The sequence below is a fragment of the Cucumis melo genome, chromosome 7, assembly GCF_025177605.1.
Source record: "Cucumis melo cultivar AY chromosome 7, USDA_Cmelo_AY_1.0, whole genome shotgun sequence".
In the NCBI taxonomy this organism is placed as follows: domain Eukaryota; kingdom Viridiplantae; phylum Streptophyta; class Magnoliopsida; order Cucurbitales; family Cucurbitaceae; genus Cucumis; species Cucumis melo.
The window spans coordinates 25,638,944-25,664,790 of NC_066863.1; the positions used below are offsets into that span (position 1 = coordinate 25,638,944).

Below are 25,847 nucleotides of genomic sequence, written 5' to 3' on the forward strand. Positions count from 1 at the left end.
TCAAATAATAATAGTAGTTTTCATTCCAGGAAAATGACATAATATGAATATTTTTTTCATGTCTGAAAATCTTAAAAATAAATTATAATAGTAGGGATTATTGACATTAAACATTTTAACATTTAAAACCAAATACACTACGATGGAATGAAATTTTTGTACAAAAAGTAAAATAGTATTTTAATAGAAACAAAACACTAGTTGAAAATCTTGTATACATTTGAAGTCTTGGACAATTTGAAATAGTTTTAGTTGGAACATATTATAGTTCTACAAAGAAAAGTCTCAAATTTTTTGACGCTTTGGTGGATGGTATATACATTAACGAAGTAATACATATCAATAAGGCTGCGAGCTTTTCCTAGATCCAAATAATAAGAAAAGAGAGCCTTGTGAGGCCATGAGCCATTACATTTTCTCTCAAGTTTGGAGGGTTTTAACATTCTGAAATTCATACGAACATGGATCCAAAGATAATTTTTCCTCAAGAATTTTTTGTATAGATGACCTATTTGAAAAATGCTAAATGAAATATAATCTTCTTTCTTAAAAGTATGTTTGACTTAACAATTGCCGATATAAAACATTGTGCATGCAGGTTGAAATTTTGGTCTCAGCTCTTTAAGGTTCGGGATTTTCCACTCAACTCTTTCTATCTTCTCTTAATAGCAAACATGCACAATAAGATCATTTCGGTAATTTTCATCGATAATGACAAGAAAAGGTTAAAAAAAATGTAAACAACTTTCGTTTGGACCAACAACAAGACAATTATCTCATATAACACTCTCCAAAGAATACAATTCCAGCTAATAGAACAAATGGTCGATAACTGAGGTGAAATAAGGGCAACAGATTCTCCACTACAAAAACAATATTGATACATAATTCCATCAGTAGAACAAAGTATTTCGTCTTGGTAATGATTGGAGCAATTTTTTGTTTCTCATAAAAAAGTGTACCAAACCAAAATACCCACGTTGAAGGAAAAAAAAAACGTCCAATCTTAAAACCTAACTGGACTAGAAGAAAGAAAACAGAAATCAGTCTTCAAAAAGAAAAAAAGAAAAAAAAAAGGTGGTAGTACATTTTTGGTTTACGACTGTGAGTGCTTAAGCCTACTTATGCCCAACTAATTAGGTGGGACTGCTACATGAACAAGCGAAACTCATAACGATGAATCAAAATTGTGGGTAAGAGGGAAAGCTTCCCTTGTTACCAATCGGAGGAAGGAGGTGCAACAGCTTCAAGTGAAGGTGCCGGTGGTGGTATGGCAACACCCCATCCGTCTGCTGCTCCGACTGCAAACGCAAAAGGGACAAATAATAAATATCCACGATAAAACCCTTTTATACACTCGTCCTAAAACCAGTGTTTAAAAAGCTCGACGCTGGCACCTTGCCTCTAAGAAGGAGGCGCATTTATTAGCACTCGCCGTTTGTAAAAGCCTAAGTCCTAAAGCCTTGGGACTTGGGAACTTTCATAATTATTTTTAGGAAAAATGACGGCCTAAGAAAATAGTTGGCAGTGTAAACACACCAATAGCAATGGCAATGGCAAAGGATTAAATTATTAAAACAAGCAAGAAAGAAAAGGCTCGTATCCAACCTGGCTCTTGTGCCCACCCAACATTAGAAACTGAAGCAGCGGCAGCAGTAGGAGCTACATTAGAAGCATCCCACTGAGCATCAGGAACCCATTGATCTACAGCCAATGGAGCAGAACCAAAATCTGCAATGCCGTAATCTGGTGGTGCAACAGCTTCTTCTTCCTCTTTCTCCTTCATCTCCTCGGGCTCTCGGTAGAAAAACAAATCGACCTGTGCAACAAACACATGTGCAGACCATTACCATTCATTCCAAGCCTTCGATTTAACATCCAACAATCAAGTGTCAATTTCAAGTATCATGTCATATAATGCAATTTCTCAAGTTCAGACAGATAAAGAAGTTACCATCACGTCCCATTTGTACCCAGGGCGAACCGTTCCACGCATCTGCAAAACCATCCTTGCAAGAAGCCAGAATAGACATCCTATGCTGTGTTTCCCCTTGTTATTAGCTGGAATCCCAATGTCAACATACCGCATTGGCGAATCAGTGTCGCAAAAGGCAATTGTAGGAATGTTTCCAAGGGCAGCTTCCTTGATGGGCTGCAACACGCAAATAAACCAACCAGGCAACATAAATAGCAGCAACAACAACAAAAGTAAAGCATACATGGATTATGCTTACGGGAATAAACATGAGTAAATCTAAATTTGGTAAGAGAAAACCATCCTCTTGAGTCTTGAACGCAAACTTACAATCCCAAACTAGAATTGATTCTTAAAGATGTTAAAGCACCTGATGATCAGTTCGAGGATCAGTCAATATCAGAAGACGTGGCTCATTGAATGAGGTTTGAAGCTGGTTGGTGAATGTTCCAGGGGTATGCCTCCCAGCAATTGCATGAGCACCAGTGTATTGAGCAAACTTCAAAACAGCTCTCTGACCATAAGGCCTAGCAGATTGAACAATAATGTCTTGAGGATTCTCAATAGCGACAATAACTCTAGCAGCCATCTGAAGTTTCTCCCATGTTTTACCCAAGTTAATAATGTAGATTCCTTCATCAAGATAAAACATATCCATTCATGAGGATTAACGAAATTATGATCAAATCCTGATTTGAAATATAGATAAAGCACACCCATTAAAGGACTTAAGAGTTCCAGTTCAAGCTAAATATCTATAAAACACTGAAAACAAAGAGAAAAGAAGTGGAAATGCCTTCTAATAATCAGTATCTAGCAAGCACTTGACGGATTTAAACAACAGCAAAGATCTATAAATCTGAAATTTATTCCCAAAATACCATCATTCCGGCGCTGGAAAACGTATCGCTCCATTTGGAAGTCGCAGTTCTTAGTTCCTAGATGAACCTCGGCGGCCAACATCATCTGAATGTCGGCCTCCTTCTGTGAGAGTTGACGCTGTTCTGCTCCAGTCGCCATTGCCGAATCTCTGTCAATCATAGTTTACATCAGGGTTGACACAGTATCTATATACTTACATGGAGCTATCTTAATAGAGACGAACAAAAATCTAAAAAAAAAAATAAAGAAAGAAAAAAAACATGGGTCAAGAGAGAAAAACTAACCGAAGATATGTTCAAGAGAGCGCAAACCGCCTCCGCCGCCGCCGCGGAAATCTAGTAGTATGAGTTGGATTTGGCGGACGGAATAAAAGGGTTCTTCTGATGAAGAAAGCCTCGTGATAAAAAGAGTTTTTATTGAAAACCCCATGAAATTTCGAAAATGCCACTCTTCTTGTTTGAAATTAAGTTATTAAATTTCACTTCAAAATTGATTATGCATTCAGTTTTAACATTTTGCGTAAACTTTTTCGATTTTGGAATTAAAAAAAAATGAATGGAAAATAAATTATTTTTAAATGAAATCTAAATTGATTTGTCTGTGAATTTATAATTTGATCGATAAAATTATAATTTTTGTTGTTAATCCAAACAATGATACAATATGTATAGTAAAAGTTGAGTTGGACAAAGTAACAAAAAAAATTGTTGCGTTAAATGTGTGATTTTATATGATAGCATAAATTATATATTTAAAATATGTCTATCTTTAATATATGTTATCCCTTTCTCACTTATTATAATCGATAAAATACTTGTTTAACAATAAACCGAGGATAACTAAGATATATATTTTATTTGCTTCGTTTTTTCGTATAAATATCTTCACAAAATCATCATTGATTTGTTCGTAAAGTGTGGTTTGTAAATATCATAGCAAAAAATTAAAAAACAATATAAATAGTTATATGTGAGAGAATATCGATTGTTATGCATATTTAACTTATATTTAGAGATTTAAACAAAATAATATGCTAAACTAAACCATAGAAATAAGAAAACACATACTCAATGTATTTGGATGGTGGAATCGAGACTATTGATTTAGGATTGGCTAACCTTTGGAACATTTTATTTCGTCTAGTCGTTCTCACTTCCCTTCGAATTTATCCCATCTTTTATTTTTAATTTTATATACTAATTTAGCAAGAAAAATTATCGCAAGAATAAAAAAGTAAAGAAATATTATAAATATTTGTAGAATAAATATGCATTAGGGTTCTTTTAAAAAATATAACGAAAGGAACAAATATTTATTCTATAGAATAATTCCGAAAACGGAAAAAACTCACAGATTCACCTTGAAAAATATCAAAAATGTTCTGCCAATCATGTCGTTAACAACACACATGTAATATATTTGGTACGTGATCGTTTAAATTTGGTCATTGTGTGGTATACGATCATTTAGGTTTGGACCTAAATCTAAACTTTTTTTTCAAAATTTGGTACACGATCGCTGTCTACCTGATTTTTTTTTTTTTTTTACACAATGGTTTACTTTTTTTACACAATCATTTACATCTGGCTATTCCAATCTAAATGATTTTTTATTCAAGATTTTTTTATCCATGATCTTTTAGATTTTGCTATTTTTGTACACAGTCATTTAGATTTAGCTACACAAATTTAATTGATGTAAAAAAAAAAGAATATTCTTTATCAGGATTTTTAAAATTTTGTTATTTTTCTTGTACACGATCGTTTAGATTTGGTTACCCAAATTTAAACGACATGAAAAAATAAGAGGAAAAGAAGAAAGACAATTGAAAGATTAAACGAGGTAAAAAAAGAATAGGAAAAGAAGAAATATTATGGAAAGAAATGATAGCGGAAAAAAGAAAGACGATGAAAGAAAGCGCAGCGAGGAGGAGAAGAAAGACGGAAGTGCAAATATGAAATATTTAAAAAATTGTTACTTAGGCATTTTGTTACGCGGGCCGTAAAAATGGTGTTTTGTTATATGAAAATTAACCTATGCATTATTCATTATGCTTAATGTCTATATAGTCACGCATTACTCTCACTATCATCCAACTCCTATACCAAATGTATTGAAGATACTCACTCTTAGTAATGATGTAATCTCCTTGTGCTTGTTAAATTGCCTATAGTGATATTTGGTAGATTTGTAAGATAGATACATGGTAGAGAAATCCATGAAATTTGGAAAAAGTAGAGAAATTTGAAATTTTGTGTTTTTATAATTAATTTATTATAATATTATATTTACTCGAAATCCGATTTCGGTTGTGTCTCGTTTTCAAGACAAAGAACAATTATTTGGGTGGGGAATTGATACTCACCAATAGGTGGGTTTTTTTTTTTAATAATGTAAAAAATAGGTGGGGTTCATACTAAAAGGTAGGGAATTTTATTTTTCCAATTCAATGATAGACATAGTATTAGATAATAGTCTAAAGAAAGATTTATTTTGCCAAATATTCTAAATTTCTAATAATGCAAAGTGAGATCCAAGGAAACAAAATCATCTTTACTTGCAATTTGTCTCTTCACTTTTTGACCATTTCAATTTTTCTCTCTTTTTATTTTCTTCCTTCCAATTAGCTATTCATTCAAATTTTAAATCAAACCAAATAGATAATAATTATAAACTTGTTATTCAAACAAAATTTAAATTAGAAATTAGAGTAATGTTCTATAAAATAAAAATTATAATAGAGAATTAGTGAAGCTGATTAACTTAATTTTCAAAAACTAAAATTAAAAATATGTTATAAAAAAATGAAATTTGTTAGTCTATTTTAATAGTCAATAAAAGAAAAATAAAAATATATCTTATATTATTTTTTCAAATATTTTTAATTTTTCATATCATGCTAATAGGGTGTGATTAATGTGATGTGATATACAATCAAAATATTCCTAAAGTAGTGATGAGTGTAGTGAATTTGTAATGCAATGTAAAAAGAAAAAGAAAAAAGAAAACTGAACTTAATTTTCATTTGGCTCTTGAATCTTCATGCATGATCTTCCTAGATTCCTAATATCCCGATCACATTTCAGATCTCCAAGGGCACAAAGTCTAACTTCCTCTCCTAGTAAATACTTTCTATATGAACAAAATGTAAAGAAAAATATAGCAATTTTAAGTAATAATGTTGAAGATATTACCATTAATTAGGATGAGAGACATTGAGAAGAAGAAGAAGGGGATCAACTCTGTTTTCACAATGGAAAAAACAGACATAGATTGCAATCTGACAACCATCAGTTATTACAGAACAGAGACTGCCAAATCTCAGCGAAAGCTTCAACAATGATCCCATGGTGTTCCCTATCATTCAACGACAACAAACAATGAAGAAGCTGCTCCAAATCCTTCTCCTCGAACATCTCCTTCTCCATTATCATCTCCATCATCGACCTTTTGAAATCCTCAAACGGATCTGCAGATTTCTTCACCACCGCAAAACTCTCCCTGATTTTCCCCTCCACCGTGCATGGAATCAGCCTCTGGAACACCGAAAGCCTCGCCGGCGACTCGATTTCCGGCGATGGGGATGTCTTAATGATCGTTGTCCTCTTCTGTTTACGACGTCGTTTCTCTTTCTCCTTCTTTCTCCTCAATTTGATTTTGTTTGGTTTCTCCCGTATGGTTTCCAATCGAGGATTGAATTCAGAGGAAGAATCGTTATCGTCGTCGGAAGTGGAGATTGTTTTGGACGATGAAATTAGGGTTTCGGTTTCTTCTAGTTCGTCAATTTCATCGAACGATTCGCTACTGAATAAACCGCTCTCCGTCGACGAGGTGCTGGTTCGGAGGCGTGTGAGTGTGGTTGATTTTGATTTGTTTTTGTTTCTCCGGCGTCGTCGTCGCTTCGGGAAAGTTGAACCGTCGTCGTATGAGTGAAGGAGGGGCGTGGGCGGCACGTGCGTCGGGAGAGTTGGAGTTGATTTGGGAATTTGGTCGTCGTCGGACTTGGTGGAGGATGATCTACAGCCGCAGGCGGCGGTTCGGAAGGCGGAGGACACGTGGCGCCTCAAGGAGGAGTGTTGGGGTTTTGACGGTGGCGATGGCGATGGTGGGTCAGTGGGGACGACGGAGATGTCGTTGGAACGACAACAATGGAAGGAAGGGATTCGGAGTAGCTTGAATCGTTTTGGCGTCATCATCTCCCAACTCTCTCTGTGTCGTTGTCTCTTTGTTCTCTTTTTATACCTGTCTACTCATTACTCATGATGTTTGAGGCAACAACTCAATTAGTGAACTCCAAACAGTGGCGTGAAGTTCGGAATGTTTTAAATCTTTTGATAATGTATAAAATTGATGTTTTTTTAGTATGACTTACTTATCATTCGACTAAATAATGAGTAGAGTTGATTAAGTTTCAACCATATATGGACCAACTTTAGAAGTTGTTCATCACCTACTTGTATCTCTAGAGAGTTATCTCTTCTTTGAATTTAGTAGGAGTTTGTTTTTTAGATGTATGTTAATTTATTCTTTTTATAAAATAATAAATATTGATTATAATAATAGTAGTTGTAAACATCAACTATTATAATTTGAGTCTCAAACATGAAGATTCGAACTAAAGATCTAACGATCGTTAATACATTTGGATGTTGGATGAGACACTATATTGCTTTGGTCATTTGATATTATTAGTTTGCTCCTTATCTTGGTTCTAATATGTATTATAGAATTTAATTTTATATACTAGATTAGGGGGAAATATTTGTCACAAGAATCAAGAATTGAGGACAAGATAATTTGGGTGAATAAAAAAGAGGGGAGCTTGGTAGTTACCAATAGGTGGGGTTCCTACTTAGGAGTAGGGAATTTAATTTTTCCAATTCAATGATAATATGAGATAATAGAGCTTCATCAAAAGACATTTATTTTGCAAAAAAGTCAATTCAAACAACCTATTCTAATAATGCAAAGTGAGGATCCAAGGAAAACAAAATCATCATCTTTTACTTGCAATTTGTGTCTTTTCACTTTTTGACCATTTCCATTTTTCTTTTTTCTCTTTTGTCCTTTTTTTTTTCCTAAGAGTCTTTCACCAATTCACCAAATCTTTTGCCCTATTTAGACTCCAATGTCTCTCATCCATTCTAATGATGCATCAACATCATGTATTCTATATCTTTCTTTCTTTAAATTTATATATATATATAAAAAAAAATGTCCAATATTATATCGAAGGACTTGTATTTATCCAATGTATATTCCCACGTCATATTCATATGTTATCAAACTCGTATGCATTTTAGGGTAGATTCACGGGATTGAATTGTAGAAGTTAAATAGTGTTAAATCATTTTCAATATAAAAACTAAAACTCTTGTGACAAAAAAAAAAGTTAATAAGTTTAGTTTATTGTCTATTTATTAAGACAATGCTTTCGATTCCAAATGTTGAATGATTGGAAAGAAAGAAGAGAGAGATTCTTCCTCGTAAGACATGCGAGTTTAATTATAATGATTTATACTTAATGGTTACTAAGTCACACCTACACTTGTACATTTGTTTGAAGCATCTTAATTTAAATGTAGGCCAATAAGTAAAGCATGCACGACATGTTCTTGTCGATTTATATCTTCTAAGTTTGTCAAGTTCTATTGATTAGCTTTACCCTAAACTTTTGATTTCATTATTTGGCTAAATGTATGGTCTATTTTAATGGGATTGAAAACCAAACTAAAAACTCAACCTCCCTAGACTTTGGGGACAAGAGTTGAATTTTTTCCAAATTTTAAATTTTTAAAATAGAGTTTTTTTTTTCTCAAATAGAATAATTATAGTATTGTATAAGGATCTTTTAAAAAATATAAAAAAGCGACAAAATATTTACAATGTATAGAACAATTCTGAAAACGAAAAAAGCCCCAACCATGTAAAATACAAAAAATGTTCCATCAACCACGCCGTCAATAAGACGTAATATATTTGTGATCGTTTAAATTTGGTTATTGTTTGTTATTCTGTCGTTTAATTTTGTTACACTTTTAATTTGGTAGATTTCTCTAAATGTCGTTTAATTTTGTTACACTTTTAATTTGGTAGATTTCTCTAAATTATGATTTATTTTTTTATACGATCATTTACATTTGGCTACTCCAATCTAAATGAATTTTTTTCACATTTGGCTACTCCAATCTAAATGATTCTTTTTTAAGATTCTTTATATACGATCTTTTAGATTTTGGTTTTTTTTTACAGTCATTTAGATTTGATTAACCAAATGTAAACGACATAAAAAAAGGAAAAGAAAAAAAACAATGAAAAGAAACTGCAACGAAAAAAAAAGAGAAAAAGTAGAAAGATGATGGAAAGAAATCGAAAAAAAAAAAGAGAGAAATACGGAAGATAGAGCGTAAGTAAAGAATTGAAAAATAAGAAAGACAATGAACAGAAATCAAAAGGAAGAAAAAAGAAAGACGATGAAAGAAATAACAGGACAAAGATGAAAGAAATTGGAGGACGATTTCATCGCGAGAAAGAGAAGAAAAATAAAAGAGCAAACCTGAAATATTTAAAAACTAGTTAGCTTTATGAACTTTGTTATACAGACCGTAAATAATTTGGTATTTTGTTACATTTACGAAAGTTTTCTTATTATATAATTTACATTAGATTGCAACTATCAATGTTAGTAAGGTTAATGTGAATTTTGAAAGAAAAAGATAAGAAAATAATTAATTAATTTTAAAAAAGGAAAAAGGAAAAAGAAAAGGTTGAATGGTACTGTTTGGTGAAATTAAGTTATATTCACCTTTTTTTTTTTCCTACTTTTTACTATTTATTAAAACTGCGAAGTAACTTTCTTTTAGAAAATCATTTTCTACTCGCTTCACAAATGATTTTTTTTTCAATTTTGAAATGCACTCTCTTAATCTCTCTCTTCTCTTTGAAATCTTTTTAACTATATCTTTTTTTTTAAACAAAAAAAAGTTAACTATAATAGGTACCCTTGATTAGGCTTGTTTTGAGTGTTAAGATTAAATATAATGTAAGAAATACATGATCAAGAACAATTTAGATAAAAAATGTGTTTGGGAGTGGTTTTGAGATTGTCAAATTTTTTTTGGCATCAACTAAAACTGATTTTAAAAAAATATACAACGATTTCAAATTGATTTTAGAGAAATTAAGCCATAGGTGATTTTTGTCACTTAGAAATCATTCTTAAATTAATTTTTATGTAAAATTTTGCTACTTAGTCATTTGCGAATTTTTTTAATTATAGATATTGAAACAAAATGACGAAATGTTTGTCATTAAATTGTTAATAAAACATTATATACATGCTTTAAATTTTTTTCAATATTGATGTATATAAACACATATCAACCATACATATAAAAATTTTAAATAAAATAAATTGAAATAAGTATTCACCATGATTATTTAGTTAAATAATTATTTCTTAATTAAAAGTTACGATTACTAATCGTGTAATTCTAAATTAACTTTTAGAACCAAACCTAACAATACACGAAGATCCTCTTAAGAATTTGGTACCGAACATAAATTTGATTATTTAAAAATAAAATTTTCAAAATCTCTTTTCCTAAAATCACTACTTCAACTAGGGTGAGTAGCAGGCGGTTGGGATCAGTTTTCCGACCAAACTGTCATCGGACCGACCACAAGACGGCACATAAGTTGCAAAATCGATCTCAACCGTTGTTTCCAACAAAATCGACCGGTCCGACAGTCGGTCAATTGATCGATTTTGGTCGGGTTTTTTTTTCTCCTTCTTCCTTTTTTCCTCTCTATGTTTCTTACTTTCTTTTCTTTTTCTCCCTATCTTTTTCCTTCTTTTTCCTTCTTTTTTCTTTTTCTTTTCCTTTTTTCCTTTGTTTTCTGAAATGTGAAATATATAGATTTTTTTTCCTTTTACTTTTAAATTTCCTTTTACAAATATTACGAATTGTAGTTTATGGTTGTAGCAAAATTTTCTTTGACAAAGGATTTTAACAAGAATTACATTATTTTGTTTTATTTCTCTTTATAAACCTAAACTTATAATTATAATATATATATAATTTTATTTTAAAAAAATACATGGGTCGGTTCAAACCGACCGATGACAACTCGATTTTTGAGTTTCGAGAACCGAAACCCGACTGCCGATTGTACTATCCTGACCGTCCGACCTCAATTGGCTTGGTTTCAGTCGTTCGTGTCGATTTTTCAGCCAACCGTGCTCACCCCTAACCTCAACTGTCTTTTCCAAACATGCTAAAAGAGGCATACATTGGGCCTATTATCTACGTTGAATTGGTGGTAAAGAAGAAACATGGAGTATGTGTTGAACGATAAATTTTGGACCAATCACAAATAGCCACATCATTTACCAAATTAACAACAAAAAAACAAAAAATTGAATTTGAGAATTAAAAGTTGGCATGTGTTTCAAATTAAAATTGAAGACATAAATTGGCAGGAGCACTAAATCAAGTTAATTATTCAGGTCAATTAAATATTATTTATTTGAGCTAAAGTTCTATTGAACTCAAAAGTAGCTTAATTTAGTCCATATGGTAAATAAGACTCAAATAATCCATATAGTTGGGCCTATGAATCTATTCATGGACTAACCAAGTGTTTAATTTCCATACATCAAGTGTATGCATTCAATCGAAAGAGAATAAAAAAAATCAAGTACTAGAGATCGAATCATATCGCCACTAAATCAATACAGACACAACATCAACAGAAGTTTAACTCCACGAAACATATTACTCCGAAAATCTCGTGTAAACAATGTGAATGTTCAAACTAAAAACTAAGGCCATGAAAAAGAAACCCCAAAGTAGAAGAAACGACGGGAATAATAGAAGCAACGTTGTTATCTTCAAATCTAAAAGTCTTTTGTGTATGCACATAGATCACATGTTTCTAGTGGTATATAGTACAACTTGTTAAATGGTGGATGTCTAGATTTAATGTCTACGTACATATCAATAAAATATTGGATACTCTAGTGAATGAATAGCTAAAGTGGTAAATATCTCTATATGGTACCTTATGCAATTAAGTTGTCTAATGAAAAAAAATTGTAATAAGTGCGTTTAATTTTAATGATAAGAAAAACAATCTATTTTCCACAACAAATAATTGAATAGATTTGAAAGCGTAACTCCCCTAGAAAAACCTACCATATCAATAATAGATTTAGGTTGGGGTGATTTAGTTATTAATGTTGTTATTACTACTTTTTTGAAACACACATGATATCGGAAAAATTGTTGGTGTCCTAAAGATAAACTAGGGTTTCATACGTGTCTAAAAATTTATCCCAACTCCGAAAAAGTCCATAGACTCAAAACATGTGTTTTTTCTTTTTCATTAATTGAAACTATCCATTTTGATTAAAGGATTACAATGGGTCAGTTTAATAAATATTCAAATCGATTTTTCGAATGTTGAAGAACAAAACGAACGTATCGATCAATTTTGGTCGACTTGAATAATTGATTTGCAATTTGCTAAACACTTGTTAAGCAAGTCCCTCATCTTCCCCGATGGTCTTCTGATTTGGTCGGTTCAGTTATTTAATCTACATCGAAAAAATGACGTATAAATAGTATGTGTGCATATGATTATTAAGTACAATCATTTGAGCTTTGGACAAATTCAAAATTGGTTGAATATTTTGGGTTTTTATTTTGAATTTTACAAATTCAAACCGTCAAATTGAATTGTTTCTAACTCCAAACTAATAAAATTTTGACTGGACTTGAGTAGATGTAGTATTACAATTTTCAAATCATAATGTATAGCAATGTTTGCTATTAATATTACATTTTCAAAATTTTCTTTATTACAATATTTACTATTATTATTAAACTAAAATATTTTGCCCTAAACACAAATATTTAAATTAAGATATTGTACTAAAAAACACATACTATTATTAACCTACTAACTATAACACCCAACCTAGTTTCATAAATACACCTTTAGATTTCATTTCTTTAAAACAAAATCAATAATTGATTTGGGCATTTCATTGTTTTCAATATTTAATATTATTTAATGTAATACATACAAATTTATTTCTCATCCTTGTACCTACTTGGATTAAGTTTAAAAAAAAAATTACACTAAAATCAATTTAGTTTAACAATAATTGGAACTTTCTTATTTAAACGTAAAGAATTTGATCCTTTTCTTATAACTAGTTTTTTTTCACGTACGTTGCACGTGGATGTATGTATCTTTTAAAATATAAAATTAATAATATAAGTTATAATAATATTTGATTAATAAATATATTTTCATATTTTTATAAAAAAATTACGTAATTTAGAGTTACATCCCATCATTTTTTACTTCTATTTAAAATTAATATTTGAATGATAGAAATGTTTCAAAATTAATTTCTATTAAATAGTGAAGGCAAACTTTTTTTTAATCTTTTTATTTCAAGTTTAGTTATAAATTAAAATGTGATAATATTTAATTTACTTTTTTAAAAAATTAATATTATATCTCTAAATTATAGAATAATTTTAAATTAATATTATTGAAGATTATCGAAAGAAATATATATATAAAAGAGTTAAGTAATATAATAATACTAATTTTTAAATTTAAAAACACGTTCTAAAAAAAAAGAGAAATTTTAGAATGTTGATTTAGAAAACATAAGATCTTATGTCATTTTACTTTCTCATTTTAGCTAGAAAAATAAAATAAAAAATAATATGGAAGAAAATTTTTCATTTACTCATTTATATAACTAAAAGTTAGTAAAAAAAATAATATTTACAAAGAAATGAAAAAAATATATTTATATAGATCTCCAATATTGAAGAAATAAAAATTGTATTACATTTTCCTTTCCTCTTAATTGAAGCTGCGATTTTCTAGATTCACTATTTATCTTATCTTCTCATATTTTTTATCTCATTGCAGTTCCTTCTCCATTTTTGTTGCTATAAGGAAGCAAGGGTACGATATATTTATATTGAATAAATTGGTGAAAGTGTGGGTTAGAGAATTCTAAAAGGCTTCTTTGAATTTATTATTATGTTTATACAAATTCTTCTGCGTGAAATTAATTAGGATTATAAATATTTTTCAATTAAATATTGAAATGGTCAAAGAAATGGAGAGAAATGGTTAAGATTCACCCACCATCCATCATTGAGGTTGAACGACCAATTGTCATCAAATGAACATTAAGAATACTGATAATGAAAAGGGTAAAATAATTTTTTTTTAAATATAATAAACTATAAATATATTTATAACAAAATGAAAAAGTCCATAAAATTTGTCATTTTTTTAAATTATTTCAGGTTTACCCTTCATTTTCATCATCTTTACTCTCTCGTTTTTCTTCTTCTTTCATTCGTCTTTCTTCTTTTCTTAATCCGTTTTTCTTTTATTTATTTTTTTTCAAACTGTTATTTAGTTCAACATCGTGTGTCAACTGTTATTTTGTTGTTTAAAATTGTGTACACATATAAACGATCTTGAAAAAAGAAACATGCTTTAGATTTTGATTGTACCATTAAATCTAAACGATGTGTACCAAACAATAACCAGATCATACTTTACGCATGTTGTGATTTTTGATATTTTTCATTGTAGGTATTTTATATTGTGTACATGTGTACGTTTTCTGTTTTCGAAATTATTATTAATATTTTGCACTTTGTTATATTTTTTAAAAGACTCCTCAAATAAAATTAAAATCCTATTATGCTAACCAAATTTCAAAATGAAAACCAGAAAAGATGAAGAAAAAAACTTTAGAATTAAATTATTTTAAAAGAAAATGTGGATTATTTATTTATGATTATTTGAAGCAAATATTTGGCAGCAAACGACTGGGATCTTCTAGGTAATTTCGCTCCGAGGTTGGAAATTACAATTCGCCATAGCGTAGACTTTGACGAAATCGCGGAGCAATGGATACGCGTGGTACCATTTTTCATCTTCCTCTTCTTCCCCCATTCCCCTTACTTTCTTTCACTTCGTCAATTCTCTCCACTCCCGATTCTCTATTCCTCATCGCCCATCCTTTCCCGAACTATCCGGTAACTAATTTGTCGCCGATCCTCTCGTCGATATTTCGTATCCGATCGGAATTCCTATTCTCTCCCCCTTTTCATTCTCACCGCTCAACAGTACTACGAAATTTTGTGCATTAAACGAACAGAGCCATTCTGTTTCTGGCCAGGTTCGTCTTTCTCGGTTTCGCCTCTTCTATTTTTCCGTTCTTCATTTTATGTCTTAGATTAAGAAATATGTTTACTTTTGGGAGAAAATCACTGAGCAGTATGATTTTAAGAGTTTGTTTTAGACTTGGGAGTATTGATTTTAGAAAAATAAATTTAGGTTTGATTGGTTTTATAAAGTTGATTTTTAAACCATGAAGTTTATTTCTTTTTTTTTTTTTTTACCAAAATTGATTTTCATACGTTTGGTTTCAAAAGATAAACGTAGGATTACTCATTGTATTTTAGATTTGAGGAATAATTACGATAAAAATACTTCTATTTATTTTACGGTTGGATTATTGCATCATTTTTAAATATAGCATAAAATTAAAATCATTTACAAAATATAGTAAAATATATTAAATTTAACGTATTTTAGTTTTTTTTTTTATATTTTATAAATAGTTTTAATTTTTATATTCATAAAATATCCCTTTGAATTTATTATATACATACGTTGATATATGTTTATATATATATATATATATATATATATATATATATATATATATATATATATATATATATATATATATATATATATATATATATATATATTAAAAGAAAAATTAAATATATATAATTTGTTTTATTAACCATTTAAGAGAAGACGATATTGGTCATTTTTTGTTCTAATATTTAAAATTTTAACATATACACAAACCTCTAACAAAAAATATTTTATACAACAATTTGGGCACTTAATGAAAATCATCTATCTCTTAGTTTCTCCAAAATCAAGTTGAAATGATTTTATATTTTTCTAAAATCAATTTTAGTTAATGTTAAACATCATTTGAAAGAAAAGTGATTTTGACATTGTTAAAAAATTACAAATATATCAAAGTTTATATTATCTCTTAATAGATATGGTATATCAAAGTCAATTAAATTTAATTTTTACTATATTTGTAAATTATTTTACATTGTTATATTTGTTAATATATTATGTTTGAGTGTCCTACTTGCACTTATAATATTAATTAATGGATTAATCTTACCCATTTAGAACTTTTAAAAAATGAAACTTTTGTCCTGTGATCTTATTAAGTAGACTTACAAAACAGGATTTTGTTGGGTTCCAAATTTGAAATATATCGTGCTACTTATTTACCATTGATTAGCCTTACATGCGTTTATACTAAATTCAACTCTAAAAAATGTCTGAGATCGAACTATTCATCTTCAAATAGAACTATAAGGTTAATTTATAAGTTTTTGTCTTCAAACACTTTCAAGTTTGTTATCTATTTAATCCCGAAAGGTTCTAACTTAATTTGTATTTAATAAGCTTTTGATATATCAAAAAAAAAAAAATAATAAATTGATTGATAATTAATCTATTTATATATACAATTAAATTTCATGCCTTATAAATGTTAAGAGTCTGCTGTGATAACCAATTGGTTTTAAATTTTTAAAAATTAAGTAGAAAGAACTTTTAAAATCACTCACAACAATATGTTTTCTTGAAACTTCAACTTGGTCTCATTGACCTAATAACAACCAACGTCAAGGTTTGCATGATTTTCTTTGCAATAAACCATAAGCACAATGCACTCTCTAACAAAAAGGATGCTAACCCTAAAAGAGAACAAACCATCTAATAAATAAGCTTCTATAAAGAAAAAAAATCCCACAACAAAAGAAAAAAAAAAGAAAGAGTGAATGTTTGATTAAATAGGTTTATTGTCCGGCTATTTGCAACGACAAATTCACATTTCTTATTTCATTATTTATGTCAACTCGTCCGTTGACTCTTCTATAATAATTAACAATATAACTCAACTCAATTGATCGTCAAACAGAAACTCACTAAAAGGTATGTGTAAATTTGAAACAAACCATAGAAATATTTTCAAACAGAATACACAACATAGAACATGATGCATGCTTATTTTACTAGTGGACTGAACTTCTAAAATTTGTATTGTTTCAGTTTTTTATCGGGAGAAAATGAAGACTGATCTTGAAGAAGCTATAACGAAGCATGTTCTTCGTTTCCTCCCAGCAAAATCATTGATCAGATTCAAATCAGTTTCAAAAAACTGGTACAATTGGATAAATTCCCCTTTCTTCACCCATCAACAAGCCACTCATTTCAATAAAACCTCCGCCTTCATCTCTCAAGCCTACCACCGTCTCTGCCCTTTCTTCATCCCTCTCCACCGTTATTCCCATGGCGTCCCTTCCTCGGCCTTCCTCCCCTTCCTCCCTCAAATGTCCACCATCAGAACCACTTCCCATGGCCTCCTCTGCTGCAAAAGCATTTTCAAAGACAACACTTATTTCATCACTAACCCCACCACTGAACGATGGACTGAACTCCCTGAACCTACTCTGTTTCACTCTTCTGTTTCTGCCCTGTCGCTTGCTTTCACTCCTTCCACTTACAATTTCTACTCCCATTTCCAACTCGTCTGTGCTGTCCCTATTCCTTCTGTTCTTGCTGTTTTCTTCGAAATTTACTCTTCTAGAACTAATTCTTGGAGGCTTTCTGATTCCCAATACTTTTATGATGGTGATCATGATTTGAGCTTTAAAGGAGATGGGTTTTTTATGGATGGATTTGTGTACTGGGAGACGTCAAATGGCATCATTCTCGCGTTCGATATGACAAATGAAGAATATGGGGAGATTTTGCTCCCTCTTGATCTCCCTTCTCCTCACTATGGAGCTTTAATGGAGATGAATGGAGAGTTGTGTTACGTTACGGTAATTGCGAAGAATGACGACGATAAGGATGATGGTGATACTGGCGATGATGATGACTGTTATTATTGGTTAGGGGTGTATGGTGGTGGTGGCCATGAGATGGTGTTGAAGAGAAGAATTCCACTTCATGATGATAATGGGGTTCGTTTTGAGGGGGATGTTAGAGTTTTGTCAGGTTTAAGTGAAGGTGCAGTGATGATTCTTGTGGGGAACAATGTGATTCTTTATCATGTGGAAGAAAGGAAGGGGAAGTTTGTTGGAATAGTCGATTCGGCAGAGATTGCGGCGATTGATGTCGAGGATGGTGCCGTGCGGTTTTTGCCATATGTGAATAGTCTTGCGAGCGTGTGTCCGGTGGACGAAATGCCGCCGGAGGATCATGAGTTTGATAAGATCTCGAGAAAAATGAGCAGAAACAAGATTGTGTAAGGCTTTTTATTGGGTGTGATTGAGTTTCTTTCTTAGTTTCTTTTTCTGTTGTGTATAAAGAATTTGGATACATAGGAATGTCATAATGGGTGTTTGAAGGGTATTGAACTTCTACAATGGGTAAGTCACCCCATAATTCAAATAAGATGCTTTTTAGTATGGTTCCTAGCATTAGATCTAGAGTAGATCCTATCCTTCGACTGTGTTCCGATTTGGATTATCTCAAAGTGTTTAACTTCTCAAAAAATCATTTTATAAAAAATTGAGGTGTTTAAGTGTTTAAATTTGAAAAAAAGTTTATTTTATAAAAAATTGAAGTGTTTGGTAACTTCTCAAAATGTATTTTAAAAAAATGAAATTGAGAACACTCAAAACTAAAATATGACAAAATAGATTTTTTTAGTGATTGATCGAAAATTCAATGGGGTTTTTCATGTTATATTAAAATTATTAGAACGTATACTATCCCTCTTCCCACATTTTTTACTTACCCAAATGATTTTCTCATATGTTGTAAAATATATTTTTGTAAAAGGAAAAATATCACTAAAAATTTATTATTACTATGTTTTGTTGTTGGAGATCAATTATAGTTTTTATGATAATAGAATTTACATATCAATATATTTGTGCTTTTAAAATAAAATTGTCTAAAAAATTTAATACAAAAAAATAATATCTAGTGTTAACTTTAATAATTTCAAAATTCTAAAAAAATCAATAGTTTCAAGATACGTTAATTTTGAAATATAATTTTTTTCTAAAAAGATCAAAATAGAAGAGTTACTTTACAAAATTATTCATACACAGTGTTTAATAATCTTTTATGGTAATTTATGGTAATTTGAGTTAAATATAAATATTTTTTATATATAACAAACAAAAAAATTATGTATATAAATACTTATAAAAATTATTCTTGAAAAATATTTTTTCCATAAATCATCCAAACGCACTCTTAAATTAAAATACAACATTATATAGCAAATTTATAGATCTCTATGACATTTCAATGCAACAAATGTTGTAACACATGTGACACTATAATAACAATAGTATATAGTTGAATAATACCACACCAATTTTAAAGTACAAAATGTTGTCTTTTGATATTGTCTCGACAATCTCGACGTTATTGTCGCCTATTGCATTACATAAACATTTTTCCGTTGCCTTTTTTTTTTCCCTCGAAGATCAATCCTTGGAGGTTTGAGACCAAAACACAAAAATAAGGAATTGGGAGTCGGGTAATGATTTCAAAAGCGTGTGGGAGGAATATAATTTCAAGGCTGATCAAGATGATGAAGATTACATCGTAGAGATCTGGTTCATCTTCTTAACCTCTGTTTTTGTAGTTTTGTTAAGGATTTTAGTCTAACATAGATAACTAAATCCATTTGTCTTAGGAGTGGATGGCCATTGGATTTTATGATTTAACGAATGGAATGTTTGTTTTGTGCTTTTATTTTGTTAGAACAGTTATATATATGTTTAGTGCTTTTGAGCTTTTAACCATTGATGGATGCTATTGTATTTTGATTTAGATTATAACTCCATTTCGTATGATTAGTGTAGTGGTAAATTTGTGTTAAATTTTACGAGAGTTGTTTACCGCAAAAAGAGGCGTAAATTAGTCTTAAAATGTATCTAAGTAAATGCTTTATATTAATGAAGAACTTACCATATTTAAGATAAATTTTTAATTTTGGGGTATTTAAGTTTCCATGATGATATCAACCTTTGTATGTTTCTTTATATAACAAATAGAATCTTCGTATATCATTTTATAAAAATAAGCGTTTAATCATCATTCCCTCAAACAAAACAAAAAGTACCTTAATTTGGAGTAGTTTTTTCATCTTCATCCCTCGAATAAACCTATAGAACTTCACTTATATATGTTCTATGTCTTCCTTTTTTTGTAGCCAATGTGTCATTTCGTTCACTAAGGCATAACATCATGGCTAACCATCTTGTTGAAAAATATATCAAGAACCAAAAGTGAGCACAACTAAACTAATTTATACTATATATTAGTGTTTAGTTATGTGATTCAATTCTCTCACCTCTATATTGAAACTAAAATCTTTGTCCTCGATGAGATTGAAACATAATCATAGATGAAAACTTTTGATATATATTAACATTCTAAATAAAGAGGGACATAGATATTCTTAAAACTTAATTAAATAAAAGAAACCTTAATAGACATTAATTCATGGGTCAATTTGGGAAGTAAAACAAAGTAAAATCATGGGGAGTCAACAGCCATACATTATTCATTCAGTTTTTTACTCAAGAAATTTATTTTCCTAAATAGTTCATAACTTAAAATCATTGGCTAATTATTGTGGGGTTTGAGGCTGTGTTTGGAACAAATGTAAAAAAAAGCTTCAAAAAAGGGAAAGAAAAAGAAACATAAATAAAAAAACAAAAAGTCCTCCACCCTGTAAATTGGTTAATTATTAATAACAAACTCTCAACTAAACTTGGGATTAGACAGAAAAAAGCATAGCCTAATCCACCTTGTATGTAGGAGACCATTGGATTTCACAAGCCAAAAAGGGTCTCCCCCTCTAATTTCTCTTATGGGATTCTCACTTTGAAAACTCATTTTCTTTCCTTTTCCCCTTCTCCATAGGTAAATTCTTCTTCTTCTTCTTCTTCTTCTTCTTCTTCTTCTTCTTTTTCATGATCATAATTAAATTAATAATCTCTCAATTCCTTTGTTTTTTTTTTTTTTAATTATTTTTTCAGGAAGTTGGTGAAATTTCCGGCAAAAACTATTTTCGTGTTAAATCTTGGCCGGAATTTCACTGCTTTGATAAGAGAAAGATGAGTTCAAGCGATGGTGAGAGTTCTCCAGGGCCGGACTCTCAATCTTCACCTGCCGCTCCATCCCCAGATTCGTCGTCTCCGTCATCACCTGATCCACCGTCGCAGAAATCGCCGCCGTTGCCATCGCCACCGTCTCCCGATGCCAATTCCGATTTCTCTCCTCCACCATCTCCAGAAAACGATGGCTCTTCCAATAATTCCTCACCACCACCACCCCCATCAGGTTCTATTAAATCATCCTCATCTTCTATTACTTCTCTCACTTGGAGTTTCTATTTTATTAAATTGTATTTTGAATAAATGTGGCATTTTTAACTCTATTTTTTTCTCTTATCCATTTATAAACTTTTATAGACATTTCACAACTATTTTTTTGGGTTAAAATTTATGGACCAATAGTTGCTATACTGTTTTTAAAAACAGTAAAATGGAGCATAAAATGTAACATAATAAATCACGATAAAATTATTACGTGTTTATAACTATCACACAAAAGATATTGATACTGTCTAACACGTTTAATAATTTGTGATGCTTGTTATATTTTGTGGATAACTTCAAAAATAATCTCATTTAAAATAATTTTCATTTACCAAACGTATTATCATAATTATTGTTTCAAAAACTTTTATCTTATTGAAATTAGTTAGTTTAGGAAGTTCTTCGCACTGATTTATTTTTCTAAAAACAAGTCATTGTAAATAGTAAAATTGTTAAAAATATTTACAAAATATAATAAAATTTCAAATTCTAACGTTATATACATTAATAATTTTTAATAAACTTGTAGACATTGATAGGAGTCTATCGATGTCTATCAATTTCATCATTGATATAAATGAAATTTGACTATATTTTATAAAATTTTAAAATATTTAAAAATATCCAAAAAGAAAAAAAATAGTTGATGAAATAGTATATATAATAAATTGTAAAAAGAAATATAGTACAACACTACTCTGAAATTAAAGATTTGGTTCTTCTTTTTTTTTTTTTTTTTTTTTTTTTTAAAGAAAACATGTGTTGAGCTACACACTAAATATAGAGTTTTTAAACTATGAGATGTTTAAGGCCAGATTTGGATTTTGGAGGAGCAATTCTTGGTTCTTCATTTTGGTTCTTTCTTATAAGATGTGAATTTTGAATTACAACCTTTTCAGTAATATTTCATCTTTTATTTATACATACATATAATATATACATATATATATTATCATACGGTAGATAATTCTTCTCCATCTCCAAAGTCCCCATCCGATGGTTCTTCCAATGATCAAAAATCCCCTCCAGCTCCAAAAGAGGGTAGCCCCCGGACGTCACCCGTTGCTCATTCTCCTCCATCCCGATCTTCGTCACCGGGACATGAATTTTCTCCACCAGCTCTGCCGGAAGGAAAGGCATCACCAAGATCGCCAGCTAGACAACATGCAGAGAAGGATTCATCGCCATCGGAGATCAACCCGGGGATTATAATTGGAGTGGCAGTGGGGGTGGGCGTTTTCATAATTGTTCTCATATCACTTATTGCAGTTTGTTCAAAGAAGAAGAAGAGAAAGAGAGAACCTATGCCATATTATGGAGATCATGGTCATGGAGGACCTAAAAGTAAATTCCTTTTCTTGTTTTTTTTTTTTTTTCATAGACAATTTACGTTTATTTCATGACATTGGTTAACATGCAGGTGGTGACTATTACAACAGTACACAGCAACAACAAAACTGGCACAACGGCATGCACGGTCCCGGGACAGATCAATTTGGGAGGCCTCCGGTATCGGGGTCTTCGCCGGGGCCGGGTGGGTGGCCAATGAGCGGCGAGAACATGACGACAGGTAGCTCCTATGCAGGGCCTCCTCTTCCTCCACCATCACCATCGATTGCATTTGGGTTCAACAAGAGCACGTTCACGTACGACGAACTTGCTGCAGCTACGGGTGGGTTTGCTCATGCAAACCTACTCGGGCAGGGTGGATTCGGTTATGTGCACAAGGGGGTACTGCCCAATGGGAAGGAGGTGGCAGTGAAAAGCTTGAAGGTGGGCAGTGGGCAGGGTGAGAGGGAGTTCATGGCTGAAGTTGAGATTATTAGTAGAGTCCATCATCGGCATTTGGTGTCTTTGGTTGGGTTTTGCATTGCTGGTGGACAAAGAATGTTGGTTTATGAGTTTGTTCCTAACAATACATTGGAGCATCATCTTCATGGTATCATCTTGTCCCTTAAATTGCAAATTGCATTCCTATTTTAAAGAAATTTAGAATTTAGTTTAGATACACGAAACATTTATAAATGGTTCTTACAGTAGTAACTATTTGTGTGTTGTTACAAAATTTTATCAAACGATTCCAACTGTTTTAAACTTTTTAATCATAGAGTTTAAATTTTAACTTCCTTCAAACTATAATGAACAAAGTATAGGAAATAAATTCATTTTTAAAGATTTTATTGACCTGTGAAAGTTAATTATATCGATGAATTTTGGTTTCAGGCAAAGGTCTTCCAGTAATGGATTGGTCGACTAGACTTCGCATTGCCATAGGTTCTGCCAAGGGACTTGCTTATCTTCATGAAGATTGTAAGAATTTTCTTTCTTTTATGTTGTATGAATGGATAAACATCTGAGAATGAATATAATGTTAATTACGGTTGAGTCAAACTCACATTTACAATCAAAACCAACTTTATAACTTGTATATAAAATTTCTATTAATGACTAGTCTAAAACACAAATCTAAGTACTAATTGTTTATTCTCCTATTTAGTAACATCGTCTTTTAAGATTTATGTTTATTTTCAACTCTCTTTCACTATTACTCTGGAAAAAAAACATTGGAAAATCCTAATTTCTTTTTTAGTGGAAACCAATAAAAAAGAGAGAAAATAGACATGTTTTTCAAAAAAGAAAAAAGAAAATTAATAGTGAAATAATTATTAAACAAAAGAAATTTATGTGGTTGCTTACAATAATACATTTTTTTTAGTCAAGTTAACTTTATTCTATTGATAAAAAGTAATTAAACTTCATGAATTGCTTAATAAAGAATAATAGAATATATAGTGTTCATACTTCATAGAATAATTAACATAGAGATATCAAATCACTTCTCCTTTCAGGTCATCCGAAGATTATTCATCGAGATATCAAGTCAGCTAATATTCTGATTGATGCCAATTTTGAAGCTATGGTATGTCTAATTAATAAACAAACATGACATGTTTGAATTATAATAATTTATCGATAACATATGGTTTCTATTGGTGGGAATTCAATTCTAATTATGTTTGATGGGGCGTGTTAATTGAAGGTGGCTGATTTTGGATTGGCTAAGTTGTCTACGGATAATCACACACACGTCTCGACTAGAGTCATGGGTACATTCGGGTAAGTAAATTTAAACTACATACATCTTAGTTACTAACATATACTTGCAGTGTGTAGTTGAGTAATAATGTCTACATGTCTAACTAAAAATATTGTATGAGGATTAGTGTTTTTGTTAATATTGATATACATGTAATTAATTCAGGTATTTGGCACCAGAATATGCATCAAGTGGAAAACTAACAGAGAAATCTGATGTGTTCTCGTTCGGTGTAATGTTATTGGAACTCATTACAGGAAAACGTCCCGTAGATCCTACTCATACCATGGATGACAGTTTAGTTGATTGGGTTTGTATACTTCACAAACTTATAATTAGTCTATTTTACGAATTTAGTTCTAAGAAATTAGATTTATCAATATATTTGTGATAAAAACATAGCTTGAATTGGAACTCCAAAAAGTCTAAATTAATTTAATCAAAATAATTGAAATGATTGACTATTTACGACGCAGGCTCGACCACTAATGACTCGAGCATTAATGGATGGAACATACGATGAGTTGGTGGATATACGTTTGGAGAAAGATTTCAACACACAAGAAATGGCTCGAATGGTGGCTTGTGCTGCAGCCTCCATACGCCACTCGGCTAGAAAGCGGCCAAAAATGAGCCAAGTGGTTCGAGCCTTAGAAGGAGACGTGTCATTGGACGACTTAAACGAAGGCATAAGACCAGGGCAAAGCTCCATCTTTAGCGCCGCTAGCTCCGACTACGACTCCAATGCCTACCAAGCCGACATGTCGAAATTCAGGAAGATCGCTTTGTCGGACGACAGCAGTGAGCACGCGACTTCAAGCAACGATTCCCGAGAAATGAACCATCCCGGCCCCGGGACGACCCAAAGGCCGCTCTTTTAATCTTCTTCTTCTTTTTTTCTTTTCTCACTTTAATATCATTATCAAAATTCAACTTTGTTTGATTACATAGGAAAAAAGGGGAAACCAAAAAGGATAAATATTTGAGTTTGTTTGAATTTCTATTGGTCGATTAAAAATTGTGATGTGGTCGTGGCCAAATAGCCAAGAAGGATATGGATCAAAATGTGGTTTTATTAAAGTTTATTTTTCTTTTTTAAATTTTGTTTAGGTTTTGTTTTGATCATACTATCTGTAGATTTTGTGTCTTCATTTTTGGAGGATTGATTGTTTCTTCAATCATACATACCTTACATTAATTGTTTTCTGCAATTTCTATTTTTCTTTCTTTTTTTGGTTTGATCTCTTGTTCTTTATTAATTTATGGTTTGTATACAAAATTAGCATGTAACTAACATTTAGTTTACGAAACTAGTGATTAATTGTATAAATTACTTGATAGTATAGAGTTTCGTTTCAAAATCAATTAACAATGGAGA

General features: G+C 30.9%; 4 protein-coding genes across 5 annotated transcripts; 2 read left to right on the forward strand and 2 right to left on the reverse strand.

Moving 5' to 3' along the window:
• Positions 1 to 838: 838 nt before the first annotated feature.
• LOC103494374 (40S ribosomal protein SA-like) lies at positions 839 to 3,307 on the reverse strand. Its single transcript, XM_008455509.3, has 6 exons — positions 3,142 to 3,307; positions 2,857 to 3,005; positions 2,346 to 2,608; positions 1,955 to 2,152; positions 1,609 to 1,819; positions 839 to 1,301 (listed from the first exon to the last, which is right to left on the reverse strand). The coding sequence occupies exons 2-6, from the start codon at positions 2,993 to 2,995 to the stop codon at positions 1,216 to 1,218; spliced, it is 897 nt and encodes a 298-aa protein (XP_008453731.2). The 5' UTR covers positions 2,996 to 3,005; positions 3,142 to 3,307; the 3' UTR covers positions 839 to 1,215.
• A 2,698-nt stretch (positions 3,308 to 6,005) lies between these two features.
• Positions 6,006 to 7,270, reverse strand: LOC103494376 (transcription repressor OFP7). The gene has a single exon (XM_051087190.1). The coding sequence runs from the start codon at positions 7,051 to 7,053 to the stop codon at positions 6,148 to 6,150; it is 906 nt and encodes a 301-aa protein (XP_050943147.1). The 5' UTR covers positions 7,054 to 7,270; the 3' UTR covers positions 6,006 to 6,147.
• A 7,481-nt stretch (positions 7,271 to 14,751) lies between these two features.
• LOC103494377 (F-box protein At5g49610-like) lies at positions 14,752 to 18,432 on the forward strand. Its single transcript, XM_008455511.3, has 2 exons — positions 14,752 to 15,089; positions 17,069 to 18,432. Exon 2 carries the CDS (start codon positions 17,086 to 17,088, stop codon positions 18,271 to 18,273), a length of 1,188 nt encoding a protein of 395 aa, XP_008453733.2. The 5' UTR covers positions 14,752 to 15,089; positions 17,069 to 17,085; the 3' UTR covers positions 18,274 to 18,432.
• A 2,301-nt stretch (positions 18,433 to 20,733) lies between these two features.
• LOC103494378 (proline-rich receptor-like protein kinase PERK4) lies at positions 20,734 to 25,569 on the forward strand. Of its 2 annotated transcripts, none has more exons than XM_008455512.3 (9): positions 20,734 to 20,914; positions 21,031 to 21,334; positions 22,336 to 22,716; positions 22,793 to 23,311; positions 23,596 to 23,682; positions 24,222 to 24,292; positions 24,413 to 24,489; positions 24,635 to 24,779; positions 24,946 to 25,569. In XM_008455512.3, the coding sequence occupies exons 2-9, from the start codon at positions 21,109 to 21,111 to the stop codon at positions 25,348 to 25,350; spliced, it is 1,911 nt and encodes a 636-aa protein (XP_008453734.1). In that variant the 5' UTR covers positions 20,734 to 20,914; positions 21,031 to 21,108; the 3' UTR covers positions 25,351 to 25,569. The 2 variants fall into 2 exon arrangements, with proteins under 2 accessions (XP_008453734.1, XP_050943149.1); XM_051087192.1 differs by having other exon boundaries at positions 20,750 to 20,914; positions 22,402 to 22,716.
• The last annotated feature ends 278 nt before the right edge of the window (positions 25,570 to 25,847 follow it).